This window comes from Carassius gibelio, chromosome B6 (genome assembly GCF_023724105.1).
Source record: "Carassius gibelio isolate Cgi1373 ecotype wild population from Czech Republic chromosome B6, carGib1.2-hapl.c, whole genome shotgun sequence".
NCBI classification, from domain to species: domain Eukaryota; kingdom Metazoa; phylum Chordata; class Actinopteri; order Cypriniformes; family Cyprinidae; genus Carassius; species Carassius gibelio.
The window spans coordinates 25,176,929-25,190,784 of record NC_068401.1 but is presented as its reverse complement, the minus strand read 5'-3'; the positions used below and the strand labels follow the sequence as shown (position 1 = coordinate 25,190,784).

The 13,856-nt window shown below is 37.4% G+C and overlaps 2 protein-coding genes across 2 annotated transcripts; both read right to left on the bottom strand.

The window, feature by feature from the left end:
• Positions 1 to 150: 150 nt before the first annotated feature.
• LOC127959666 (claudin-10-like) lies at positions 151 to 5,710 on the bottom strand. The gene is made up of 5 exons (XM_052558965.1): positions 5,479 to 5,710; positions 4,876 to 5,037; positions 4,704 to 4,785; positions 656 to 763; positions 151 to 370 (listed from the first exon to the last, which is right to left on the bottom strand). Exons 1-5 carry the CDS (start codon positions 5,708 to 5,710, stop codon positions 151 to 153), a joined length of 804 nt encoding a protein of 267 aa, XP_052414925.1.
• A 2,150-nt stretch (positions 5,711 to 7,860) lies between these two features.
• On the bottom strand, positions 7,861 to 10,667 carry cldn10e (claudin 10e). The gene is made up of 5 exons (XM_052558076.1): positions 10,353 to 10,667; positions 9,412 to 9,573; positions 9,254 to 9,335; positions 8,810 to 8,923; positions 7,861 to 8,206 (listed from the first exon to the last, which is right to left on the bottom strand). The coding sequence occupies exons 1-5, from the start codon at positions 10,582 to 10,584 to the stop codon at positions 7,861 to 7,863; spliced, it is 936 nt and encodes a 311-aa protein (XP_052414036.1). The 5' UTR covers positions 10,585 to 10,667.
• Positions 10,668 to 13,856: the final 3,189 nt, after the last annotated feature.

Here is a 13,856-nt window from a genome sequence, read left to right as displayed (position 1 = left end):
AGTAGATACTTTTACTCAAAGTGTCTTATAAATTAGGACAATCAAAGCAATCAAACCAGCAAAAGAGCAACAATATGTAAGTGCTGTGACAAGCATCCTGGAGACAACAAGCATTGAAATTGTTTCTGAATTAGGTTTTTTAACATTGGGTTACACGGATGTGTCTACAAGTGGCCTGACAGTTCCTGGAAACTGTCTTTCTTCTGTTCCTCTCCTCCCTTTACTCTGTCTATTTTCTCTGTTGACACTGTCTGATTGGTGGGAAGGAGGGATGATGACTCTGGTGGGTCTGGACGAGCCCGGCAGCATGTACGTCCGTCTGGTGCGTGCTGTCATGTAGGTTGGGGGTCTCCTGAGTTTCTGGGTAAACCTGAGGAAATAAAAAAAAATATTGAAAATTTCAGCATTCAGCAAGGATAGACTATATTGATAAATTTCTATGACGTATGATTTTACGAAAGACATTTTCATTTTAAACAAATGCTGATCACAGATTAATCTAGATTAAAAAAATTGATCTACGCCCACCTCTAATATATATATATATATATATATTCATCAAAGAATACTTTTAAAATGTGTCACAGTTTCCACAAAAATAGTAACAGTAAGCAGCTGTTCAATATTGATTATAATACAGTCCGATAGGCCAGACCTTCGTGGGAATGACTTTTTCGCAGAGAAATAGCACATGACTGCACTCCCACATATAACCAGACACGAACCTCCCCAGCCGATGAAGAGAGCTGCACCGAGTTCAAACCTGTGGAAAAGTAAAAACAAAAAACATGTGAAAATACATTCTCTTTACCCACTTAATCTTTAAGTAGGCCATTTAGTGTACATTGTCTCATGAAATAGTAAAGTCTCCAAGGCAATATCAAAACTTTTGCCGCCGGAAGATTTTTCTCCCGGGGGTTAATAGTTTGACTTATTGGGTACATTTTATTTGACTAAAATGCTTGTACAGAAATATTTTATATTCTACTAGGGAATAAAACTGCATTAGAAGTCGGTGCAGGAAGGCCACTGGTAAGGAGCCTTATTTGAGCTGTGTTTATGATCATTACCATATTGTGGTTCCCTTTCAAAGGAACTTCGAACTGCATCCACTAGGGGTTGCTAAGGGGAACACCCCGTCGTGACCCACGTCTGAAGCATACATTGAAAAAACACCAACGAGTTGGCCGGCGACAGCCTCTGATGTCACTACCAGTACAACTATACACAGGCACCGGGAGACCACGTCATTCACTTCTTCGTCTTCACTGACTGTTCTGTATGAAGTGTGCATCTGAAAGAACTGGTAAAAGCGATCTTTCTCTGTCTATCATGGCGACTACTAGCAAGCGTTTAGACAATGTGTGCATCCGTGTCTGCGCTATTTGACACCCGATGACACGTTCTTTGCGTCATTTGTTCGGGTGAAGAGCACACACGTGATGTCTTTGAGGAAGCAATCTGCGTGCATTGTGAGTGTTTTTTCTGTGAAAACACTCGCTCTCGTTCATCTCTTTCCGAGGAAAAAAAGGCAGCCATCTGCTTCTGAGCGAAAACGGCTATGAGAGGATGCCCCCTGTAGAAAGAGCTTTCTTTCTTTGGGGGAAACATCCTCTATTAATCTCCTTCCTTGCCATCTAAGTCCCTTCAAGAAATATATCTGGCTTAAATGGCAAGGCATACGCAGCAGCAGATCAGGCTGTGGCTTTATTACACACTATGGTGGTGCTTCAAGCACATCAGAATGATCTGCTAAGAGGACTGGATAGAGGCGAGGGCCTTTTTCCTGATAAGGTAGCCGAGCTGCGCCGCACCACGGGTCTCTCTCCATGCTACCAAGCAGGCCGCCTCCACCATGGGCAGGAATATGGGGGCCATGGTGGTAGTGGAGAGACATTTGTGGATGAACCTTACAGACATCTGGAAGAAAGAAAAGGCTTTCTTCTCGATGCTCAGGTTTCGCCTTATGAACTTTTCGGTATTTCCATTGAGACGATGATCGAGAAGTTCAGGGAAATGAAGGTGCGCTCCGCTGCTTTCAGATCCCTCGTTTCACGAAAGTCAACACAGGGGTCCTGGCCTGTCTCGATCTGAGGATCAAAGACGGGCACAGAAGGCTGGTGTCGCGACTCGCTCTCCTCCCCCACCCGCGGGCAAGGGTGAGAGGAATCTTGGGTCACCAAGAGGTAAGCAGAACCTAAGGGATGTGATCCAGACGAGGTAGCATTTTCGTCTGAAGCGAAACCGAGGTATCTACTCGTTCCCTGTAGGGATTTTAACCTCTGCTTTTATTCTCCCCTTCCTAATTCCCATGTAACCACCTGATTGAGGTTAGGTGGAAACCTCACGCGTAACAGTCTCCTATGCTGGACCTATAATGTTTTTGGCTGGTTCAATTTTCATGGCAACCACCTTACTGATGGTCCAGACTAAAAGGAGGTGCCCCTTGAGTGGGTCATTCCAGTATTAGGCGCCTGAGATCACAGGTTTCTGCGGGAGCCTCCTTGATCATCAGGCCTGGCACAGCACTGCAGGGAATTTCATGGATGTCTGGCCAGGTCACCCTGAGGGGTCTCCTGGCTGCTTAGTTGTTCTGTCACATCCAGAGGGAAGTGGAGGTGGCAATACAGAAGTCTTCTTGTATATGCTGCCTCAGGTGATGCTCCCCTCGCCAGAGGTTTGTCAAATTTGAGCTTGCCTCTCCCGTGTGTTTCAGCACCTCTGTGAAGCTTAGGAACCTTTAGGTACACATGCTAAGCTCTGTGTACTTTCTGAAAACCACATGGTGGTTAGTGTGCACGTGAACACTTTGCACACTTTCTAAAATCCACCATTTGATAAGTGTGCACACAAGACTCTGCGCACTTTCTGAAATCCTGTACAGTTAGGGTTACGCGCTCTGCCTCGTTCGTTTTCTTAAGATGATCAGACCTTGGTTCCTTGGGCTCCATTCAGCCAGTGTGTATTTTTTTATACGCTTCCCTCAACATGAGGGGCTATTTGGGCAATTCTCGTAGTAGTTTAGCAGTGCTCCCCTTTCCCAAGAAGGGTCGCCTATGAGTGGGCTACTCTGAATTCGGAGTTCTCCTCTCATATGAGACTGAGTTCTCTTTTTTTTTCCAGAGCACACCAGCATTCATTTCCACAGATTGAGTTGTTGACTCTCAAAAACACTGTTTTGAGTTGCACCATTACATCTATGAGCTGCTCTATCAGAGTGCCATGAGAGGCCCTCTTTAAGAACAGTATTTGAAAATCCAGGCTATGGTAAGTGTGCACGCTAGTATTCTGTGTTCTTTCTGAAATCCTATATGGTGAGGGCTTTGTGCGGTTGCTTCGTGCCCTTTCTTGAGTTGGTAAAAGCCCCGTTCATCTTGGGCGCCACTCCACCTATGTATCCTCGGATACCTATCTAAACAGGGTGTTGCTACTAGAGATCTGTTGAGACAACTCTTTCAGCAAGCTTTTGCGAAAGCAAGCGGTAGCCCCTGTGTGACAGGCAAAAATTAGTGTAAAGTGCTAGGTTCTTAGCCGTATCCCTTTAAAGGAATATTTCCTTAATATCTTAATATTTAAGAATACAGTGTACTTTCATCCACATTATTTTCCATTCTATATTTAATTCTACAGTATACATATTTTTTTATCTATTTTATTCTTATTTTTATTGTTTACTTTTATTTCATTCTTTTTTTAGCTATATTTATGTATATTTTGTATTTTTTTGTGTGTGCATTATATTCTTTAATAATTGCACTGTCCATGGAGTGGACCTGACACACATTTCACTGCTGCTTATATATGTTCTATATTATTGTGTATGTGACGAATAAAAATCTTGAATCTTGAACCCTGATTCCAAGCCTTCAGCTCTACCATGGGCCGAGGCCCTAACAATTAAGTTGGGTATGTAGCCTAGGCCTTTGGCCATAAGGGGTACTCTCACAGACAGCCGTCTAAACATCCCAGGGGAAACTTCCACGGAAATGGTACTTAGTTGGTACTTAGTGTTTGCCATGATCCTGGCCTGAACTCCCCTCAGCATGGCGGCGTGGGTATACTGTTCCCTATAGCGACCCATAGAGGACACAGTTCGAAGTTCCCTTGAAAGGGAATGTCTCAGGTTAATGAATGTAACCATGGTTCCCTGAGTAGGGAACGAGACACTGCATCCTCTAGCTTCCTGCCGTGCTTCGGACGCAAGCTTCAGACGAAGAAGGGAATGATGTGTTCTCCCGATGCCTGTTTATAGTGGCGCCGGTATTGACATCAGAGGCTGTCGCCGGCCAACTCATTGGTGTTATTTTAAAGTATCCTTCAGACACAGTTCATGACGAGGTGTTCCCCATAGCGACCCCTAGAGAACGCAGTGTCTCGTTTCCTACTTAGGGAACCATGGTTAAATTTAATAAAACTGAAACGTTCTCAATTTGGCCTCTTTTGGTTGGCTATTTGGGCTAGTTTTGATTGAGAGTTTCTTCAGGACAGGTAAGATAAACTTGCTTTCTCATTGTCAGCTGTTCGCTGTCGAGCCCCAGATAAAATAGTAACATACTTTAAGTATAAGAATAATCTTAAGGGGCCTTTAGGTGACACTATTAACACAAAAACTGAATACCTCACTTTTAAGCACTTTCATTTATTATTTTTACTGAAATAGTTATAAATGCATGACTATTTTAAAATATATCATAATTACATACTTCTGTCCCAAGAAATATGGATCCACAAACTCTGAACGCACTTTATCTCCCCACCAGGAGTACACTATCATGCCACAAAATCCTGCCAAACAGACACAGCAACACATCAGTTTATGATAGCTTACTCAATTTATGCATTATGAAAAACATGTTCATGAAGAAAGGTTTGTACCAGATGCCATGTACGTCAACGCTGCTGCAAATGTAACTCTGGCGTTGGCGAGCTCAGAACCTCCGATTTTGGTACATTTCATCCCAATAAGAGCGAGAACAGCCCCCCAGAAGCCAAAGATCACAGAGACGACAGCCAGGGCCCTGGACACATGGAGGAAAACTAACAACCAGAGAGGGAGAGAGAGAGAGAGAGAGAGACATGAAAAGAAAATGGAAGCCCATTTCCACCCAAGAATATATACATTCTAAACATAAACTTTTTCTTAATCACTATATTCAAAAAGAAAAGAAAAAAGTGAATTGTGACTTAATCTCACAATTTACAATTCTTTTCTGACTAATTTATATATATATATATCTTGTGTCAGAAACCAACTTCCACGATCTTTAATTAAATTAGTTTGATTTGAATAATATTCAAAACAAATATTAAACAGCAAAAATAAAGTTTTACTTAAAATGTGATTTGCCTAACACACAACATATTTATAGAATAATGTATCTCTTTTTTCTAAGAACTTTGAGCCTTTCATTTAATTTCATTCCATTTCCCCCCACCAAATAACGCCACAGCGTCTCAGTTTGGACAGTGATTCCTTACCAGGCAGGTCCATCATGGATGGGAAGTATTTACAGTCAGATACTCCTGTGGTGTCTGAGACACAGTCCATCCAGAGGTTAGAATAGTAATTACCGGTGGTCAGAACCACAGAGCTGACCTCTGAGAAGGTCCAGTACTCGGTGGCCAAAGTGGAACAGATCAAAATCCAGCCACTTAAACATGTTAAAAAGCAGCCGATCTCCACGTACATCACCACTGTTCGCTCCTTCATGCTGCCAGATTCATACGACTGATGAACAGAACACAAGTTGAAAGATCTATGGAAAGAGAGTTCCTGAACTGCTGTGAGGTTTCAAGCCTACATGGAATACAATTACATGGTGGTGTGTGTCCTTAGAGGACAGCTTCCTCCTGTCTTTGTATCTGCATCCTCAGTGCTTTCTTCAGCTCACTGCAGCTTCAAACTGGTAAAACGACATGGTTTTACCTCATAAGCAGTTTCACATTCAGTGAGATTTGTCCGATCTCTGAATCTGACAGCCAGGGTCAATAGGTCAAGTCTCTGAAAAGACCCTTTCCCAGGACATCAGTGACCAGCTAAAAGTGCATTCAGTAAGTTATGGATCAAAATAAAACAATATGTGAAAAATATGGGACGTTATCACCTATTTTATCAGCTTTCAGATGGAAATCTTAAGTCTTGACAGTTCAGAAAAAGCTAAAGATTTACAGTTTCATTCATGGCCAGAAACACATACAGAACTAATAGTGCAGGACTTGTGTTTTCTCTGGAAGAACATTGATTGACTATTAGATATAATATTGTCATATGGCGAAGTATGTTCTTATTAAATCTAATATTTATCTGTTATATAAGGTGTAAGTAATACATGATGATTGCAGTAGAGCGGCACGAACAGTGAAACTCATTCTGTTTATGTATAAACAATATTCAGCAACGTTTGAAATACTTGCAGACATGGAGATAAAGCTAGTGAAACTGCATTAATCCAGTGTTCATTTGGTATCATTTATAGTTTTGATATTTTGAAATTGATGTTTTAATTTTATTTAATTATATTTATTTATTTAAGTTGTAATTCTGTAATGAACTATTTTCATTTTATAATTGTTTGTTCTTTTTAATTATTACTAGTTTGGTTTGATTTATTTTTGTTTCAGTTTACTTCTAGTTTTAATTTTAGTCCTTATTTCAGTTATAGTTGCCAAGGCAGCTTTTCTATTTTTTTGTTTACTTTTTCATCTAATAAGTGTATTTCATTTTATTTCAGCTTTACTTTAATTAACAAGAATGTTTTAATAGTTTTAGTTTTTGATTTAGTTGACAATAATAATAATAACCCTATTACTCAAATTAAAAATGGACAGAGGTTGCCTAGAACTTGGTCACAATAGCTGTAATGATTAGACACCTACTTGCATTGCAGACTAACATTTAATATATAGTCAACATTAGAAGTGGATGAAAAAGTATATATATATATATATATGTGTGTGGATGAAAAAGTTAATTTTGGTTTTAGGTTTCTACTTTGATGAAAGGATTTGATCCAATTCAAATGTTGATATCATATATATAATAGTTTAAGAAAATAATAATAATAATTATATATATATATATATATATATATATATATATATATATATATATATATAGAATACAAAAATGTATAAAAAAAAAATCACAACTCTGCTAGGTTTGAAAGGTGTTTAATTGTGTTTTGTTAAATATGTACAAGAAATGATTACTTAATTTAATTTAATATGCTGTTAGGTCCCAAAAAGGTTAGAAAATAAAATAAGTTAGAATATTTTGTATTAGAAAGTATGATATATAATATATATATAAGCAACAAGCAACAACATTTTTACATAACATTTGAGAAACCACGAAAGTTTAGCTATGATTGATGTAATTATCAGATCCACATAGACTCTCAATCCACACAAAAATGTAGCGTTATATTTAAAATGTCTTTAGGATATCTTAAAAAAAGTCACTGTCATCCTGCATTGTTTTATTACATAATTTTCACTGAACATAAAATTAAATCATGAAAAAAAATTATCTGACAAAGCACATTTCTACATTTGTTCTACATTTCACATTTCAGTAATCCATAGGCAGTAAAGCTCTCAATAATTAATATGCAATCTATATTTCTCAAAGAATGAATCCATTAAGAAATTATCTCATTAAAAAAAAATTCAGTTCATGTTACAAAAATCCCTGCATATGATCTGGAGAGTTCATCGGGCCTATAGTAACACTGTTCAGTTGTCCAGTAAAGGTTTGTTTTGTTATGAGTGACATCTACACTGAACATCTTAGTTTTGTGTAACTGTGATTGGAAGTCTTTTCCAGATCATAACCAGATTCAGTAATCCAAGCTTAGATATTCAGAGGTAGGAGTTCTTGATGAAGTGATGTGTAGTGCCTTTAGATGGGGAGGACGCTTTCTTGTGGTTTAAATGTGATCTGCTGATCCTTGAGGACCGTGATGAGCTCACTGATCGATCCACGTCTGATTTGATAGAGCGTCTGGTTCTCGGGGGACGTCTAGTTCTTGAGATATGTGGGCTCTTTGATAGCACATTTGACTGAGCTGTTGTTTCAGACTTCGAGGAGAGCTCAGATACGGCTGATACGCTGGATTTTGTGGAGAGTTCAGATATGATGGAGACATTCGTGTGAGAGGAACGCAAGGCATTGCTCTCCACGACAGGAACGCTGAGAACTGGTGCACTGAGGAGAAACATTTTATCAAGTATATATTAAATGGTATATTTATGGAATATATAATAAAGACATTTTCCAGGAAACGTCCTATAGATATAGGTTTTAGAGGAAACACTTTAAAGATACATCTTCCAGATGTTAAAACGCACTTCAAATAGACATATCTGAGATGTATGTGTGCTATCAGTGATTGATTACAGTAGTCCATGCATGGCACTAAATGTGTGCATTCATACATTTGCAAAATCAATGTACTAAAAGTTTCACAAATAAATCATGATTCAGCAAATGTTATGCATTTTGGCTGTTCATTTACACATCAACTTTTGAAAAGGGGTTCCAAAGTGCAAGATTAAGATTTCATGCATACTTAAAAAATAATGCACAAGTCCTATGGACTTTTATGATACTTCTAAGGTGTTATTGTGTGCTTTTGAATATTGGGCTTGTTGTTGAGTGTGATAGAGCTGTGTTTCTTTAAAAATCTTCTTTTGGGTTCCATGAAAAAAAACCCGCAGTGCCAGTGAGAAATAGCAAACTGTATTTAGCTAACTCAACTATAAACTGCTGTACCAGGAGGTTCCCATGACTCTGACGTTGCACTTTTACCTGCTGTATGTCTGAGACCAGATCTTCCAGACTGAAACTAGGAAGAAAATCCCTCCAGTGATCTGAAGAGCACATCCTGACCATCCCAGGAACAAGGGAGTTCCCAAGTCAAATCTGAAAATATTGATGCATTTTTCAATGTTAGTCAATAAAGAATTAAATATGAGATATACTACAGATACATTATTGGATTCTTTCTATGGTCTACAAAGATCTAAAATGTACAATAAAAGTAGGAAATTTCCATCACCAAAAAAAAAAGGTAATTGCTGCTTATGTCACAATGCAGATTATTTTTCTTGCATTTCTGCAGAAAAAAATTATAATTGTGAGTGCTACATTTTTTTTTTAAATCAAAATTCTAAGATTACATATCACTTTTCAGACTTTTTCTACCTTTTTTTAATTCCATGAAAAGCCATTATAAATTCTTCATATACTTACTGCAGTCCATCAAATCTGGGGTTGAAAAATTCTGCAGAAACATGCTGAGCATAAAGAGCATAACCAGAGGCAGCCAGCATTCCTTTGAGAACAGACACAGTAAAACACATGCAAGCCTAGTTTACAATAATTCTGTTGTTTATTATGAATACATTTACCACTTGTTATGTGAAAGATGCCTCCTGTGAACACAGATCGGTTCTTCTCTTTGTCTTTTCCTCCGATGTAAGTGCATTCCATTCCCACGAGACTCAGGATGAAGGCCAGCACTCCGACAGCCATCCCAGACATTAGCAGAGCCCTCACGATCTGAAGATAACCTGAACAGCCAGGATCCAAAGAATGAATTATATCTTTCTGTCTCTCCATAGAAGAAAACATTGTTGTTTCCCCAAAGAATCTTGCACTGAACAATACTTAAAAGAACTATTTTATTCTTACTATGAAGAACATTTTATTAATCTAAATCAATTTTTTTTTTACTATAAATAACCCATTTTGAAATGCACACTTAACCTTCCGGTTCTATTAATCTTATTTATTTTTTCGTCAGAATGGTACAAAACTTATATATATACTGTGTGTAAACCTCAACTTTGGAACACAATTAGTTTAAATGTATGGCTTTGATTTTCATGGAGAATTAATTCAGTAAAACATGTTTTGGAAAATATATATTTAATATAAAATAGTTGTATACTTTTGTCGTTATAATTTAAAGTCTTTTAAAAAAATGTACATTTAAAAAGAGACTAGACATAAGTGTGTGCTACAATGCATTCAAGATTTACAACAGTTTAACTTGTACATTTCACTAGGTCTATGCTCAAACTGTTTTCTTTTAAGAAAAAAACATGTTCTTTTAAGAAATTAACTGAAAGGTTCTTTGAGGGACCCAGTATAGTTGTTCTGTGGCATCACTGCTAAATATAAATAAATGAATAATAAAGGTTCTTTGTGGAACCATAGATGGCAATAAAAAAATGTTTATTCTGAATCTACATGAGTTTGGGTGTGTAAATTGTTTAACAAATTAATTTATTAAGTCTCTTTTCATTTGAGCAAATAAAACATTCAAAGACTTTAATAATGTCCATACCTTCCACAGACCACAGCACGGGGAAGTCGTAGCAGTTGGATGTGGCAGCAGAGTTGGTGAAGCAGGCCCTCCACAGACTGGACCAGTACCAGCCCACTGTAATGACGGAGCTCCCACCTTGCCCTCCGATAGAGGAGATCTTCCAGCCCTCCATAGCCATGGAGCAGGCGACAAAGATCCAGCCCAGTACCGCTAACAGGAAGCCCCAGATCTGCATTCCACGAATCTTCATCTTTGCTCTGCTTCACACTGTTTTCCCCACTTATCTAAACCACCTACCTCACACTTTATTACTTTGTCTTTCTTTTTTTATCAGAATGTTGTCACTTCTCTGTCTTCTGCAGTATCAACATGTCAGTTCATGATCCATTAAACCGTTTCTTCCTAACAATCTTTTGCCCAACACTGGCCACTAAGCTCCCTTCTGTTTTGTGTTGATGTGAATCTATGACTCTCCATGTTCCCAGGGCCTTGTTTTTAAGTTTCTGGAGGACAGAAAGAAATGCTTACCTCGGTTCTCAGCTCATATTTCATATATATAAACATCCCAGTGAGGACATACTCCTTATTCATCATTATCTGCATTTATTTTTAACATAAAATAGCACATCACAGGGTTTTGTGGAAAAACACTTTAGCACACTTTTAAAAAGTGTATGTATGGGAAAAAAACTACTTTTAAGTGTGAATCGAATCTAATGTTTTCAGATAATTGCATGTTAACTGCAATTAAATTAATGTTTAAATTTATATTAAATCCATTTAAAGTGCTTTTTGTGACATTGAAGTATAAGTAGCTCTTTATATGTTATTTCAGAATTATTTCTATAGTGTTTAAAATATTGTTACTGCTGAAAGTAATGACGGTAAACTAAAATATACTTTAATTTAGTTTCTATTGAAACCTGTATCTTGTATTCAAATATGTCTGTCATAACACATTTGTAATGAAATTGCAATTTAGTGTATTTAAAATGTATTCAATTAAATGTAATATTGAATAACACCACAGTTAACAAAGTAATTTCCATGTGCTTAAGTATGTTAGTCAACAGATAAAAATAAGTATATTACTTCAAAGCTTGTCAAAAATCAATTAAAACAGAACGATACTTAAAGTAAGACTTTACAAAAAAAAAAAAACATTTTGTACAAAGTGCATTATTACAAAGTATGTTACATGAAACGATATTGTCTGAAAGTACACTTAATGGTCTTTATGTGGCATCTATTATATGTAAATACAATTTTATAAAAACATAGATTTTAAATTTGAAGTACAATACAAATGCACATTCAGTACAGTACTTGTTTTTCACTAGAGGATGCATAGGTTTAATTATGTATTTATAGCTACTGTTTAGAGCCGTTTTCAAAAGGGCCTTTACTTTTTAAAGAAAATAGCCTCAGGGTTCATACCATTATTAATTACATAAGAGTATGTGCATGTGTGTTGGACTTAAGACTGATATCAGCTGGTGTTTGATGTTGCGTTATGTACTTAGGTCAGGTTTAGAAGGTCTTTAGAGACCTGAGAATATAAAGATCAATGCTTTCTTGATGGTTTTTCCTAATGAAGCCATGGGTATGTTGAATTATGATTCTGGAAGATTCTAAACCACAGCTCTAGACACATTGTGTTCAGAGGCAGGGATGATCAGAGCTGTCTATAACAAGACCATGATGCCCTCTGCTGGCCTATTTTGTATTCAATCACTCCTGATGGAGGTTATGACTGTGTCTGTACACGTTGTTTATTAGTGGTACTTGCTAAATTTGAAAATGTAACAAATTTGTAAGCCCAAGAACTATGATTTGGTGCAGAAATTGTCCTTCAGTATTTGTGGTACAGTAAATTGAGTAATTGTTGAGCGTGGATTGAGGAGTATTGCCAGGAAAACGGGTGAGAAATCCCATAGGCTTGAATTGATGAAGTGACCCAGCCATAGAGATCAGACTATAACAGAAACATAGTAAACAACCATCCGGTGACGCCCCAGAAACCACAACAGCTGCATGGCAAGGCCCTGGTATGGCATCCATCCACAACAGCATTGTTGCAACAAGATGTTCACAAAACTCAAGTAATTTAACATCCTTGTGATTTCGTACTTGTTCATTTCAACTGACATTTTTAAAAAGAAGTTGATAGGAAACTTCACTTCACTTTACTGCCAAAAAAAAAGGTTATTAGTCAGTTATTACTTATTTTGGAAAAAGTACAATGATATTTTCAGATCAGTCAAGTCTTGGATATGAAATAATGATTTTCAATAAAGCTTACTTTTTAAATAATGTATTTTTCTTATCAAAAATACCATAAAATAAGTATAAAAGTGTAAAAAAAACAAAAAAAAAACAGCGTTTATCTGAAATAAAATCATTTGTCACATTATGAATGTGTACAATTTTGATCAATTTAATGTTTTTTTTCTGAATAGAAGTATTAATTTCTTTAAAAAAAAAAGTAATGTGTATGTATGTATGTGTATATATATATATATATATATATATATATATATATATATATATATACACACACACACACACACACACACACACACACACACACACACACACAACAATAAAATACTTAAACACATTCTTTAAAACAACACTTGTGGTCAGAGATGCGCAGCTGTTCTCCCTGTCCTCTCCGTCATCAGTTCACCTGACTTCATTCAAAGTCCCAAGTGAGGAAATCTGGTAACTCCATTACATTGTCAGACCTGGAAAGTTTGCTTGAGGTTTCTTAGGCAATATGTGTTTTCCTGACAAAAATGTCTATGCCGCAATATGTTGTTTATAGGCATATCTAATCAAAATATCCTCTGAAAATAATCTCTGGGTTCACCCAGATAGGATATATATTTATAATATATAACATGTACATCTGTGCAGTCTTCTCAATGCATCGATGTCACGGTTCATGAATGCACTGTTTCCTGCTCGTCTCAGGTTACGTCATGTTGATTGTTACATCGGCCTACTTAACTCCCTGTCTTTTGTCTTGTTTGTCAGATCGTTGTTTGAGGTCCTCCGTGCTTCATGTCTGTGTCTCCTCTGCTCAAGCATTCATCCTGTTGTCTTCGTTCATGTTCGTCGTTCGGTGGATTATATCATCATCACTCGGATTCATCACCACCTCTCACCAACGCTTTAAACTCACCAACTCACCGATCTGTGCGGCCATCGAGGTCCCTGCGCCACCCACCATCAACCCAATCTGACTTGGCCTCTTACAATAAACCTGTTTACTTGCAACTTGCTTCCTGTCCTTTATACTCCGTGACAATCAAATGATGAAAGCAGCTTTGTGCTTGTCGGCCTTCGCTTGTGAATACTTTTTATTGAAGCTGAAGCCAAACACAAGTATTTCTGCCAGAGAAGCTTTGGTCTGGAGGGTCTTTCTGAGGAGTCTCTGGGGTTCTGCCCATCTTTGTGATCTTAGTTTGTGTTGATATGAAGGATGTGAAATGATATGAGACAGAGAGTCAGAGAATG

What these genes read in the sequence shown, in the direction of transcription:
- LOC127959666 (XM_052558965.1), bottom strand. Translation starts at nt 5,710, where the DNA reads ATGAAGGAGCGAACAGTGGTGATGTACGTGGAGATCGGCTGCTTTTTA. An exon ending in GTTGACGTACATGGCATCTG is followed by an intron (nt 4,786 to 4,875) that starts GTACAAACCTTT and finishes TCTGTTTGGCAG; the next exon opens with GATTTTGTGGCATGATAGTG. An exon ending in AAAAAGTCATTCCCACGAAG is followed by an intron (nt 371 to 655) that starts GTCTGGCCTATC and finishes TTATTTCCTCAG; the next exon opens with GTTTACCCAGAAACTCAGGA.
- cldn10e (XM_052558076.1), bottom strand. Translation starts at nt 10,584, where the DNA reads ATGAAGATTCGTGGAATGCAGATCTGGGGCTTCCTGTTAGCGGTACTG. An exon ending in CGTGCTGTGGTCTGTGGAAG is followed by an intron (nt 9,574 to 10,352) that starts GTATGGACATTA and finishes CTGGCTGTTCAG; the next exon opens with GTTATCTTCAGATCGTGAGG. An exon ending in CATCTTTCACATAACAAGTG is followed by an intron (nt 9,336 to 9,411) that starts GTAAATGTATTC and finishes CTGTTCTCAAAG; the next exon opens with GAATGCTGGCTGCCTCTGGT.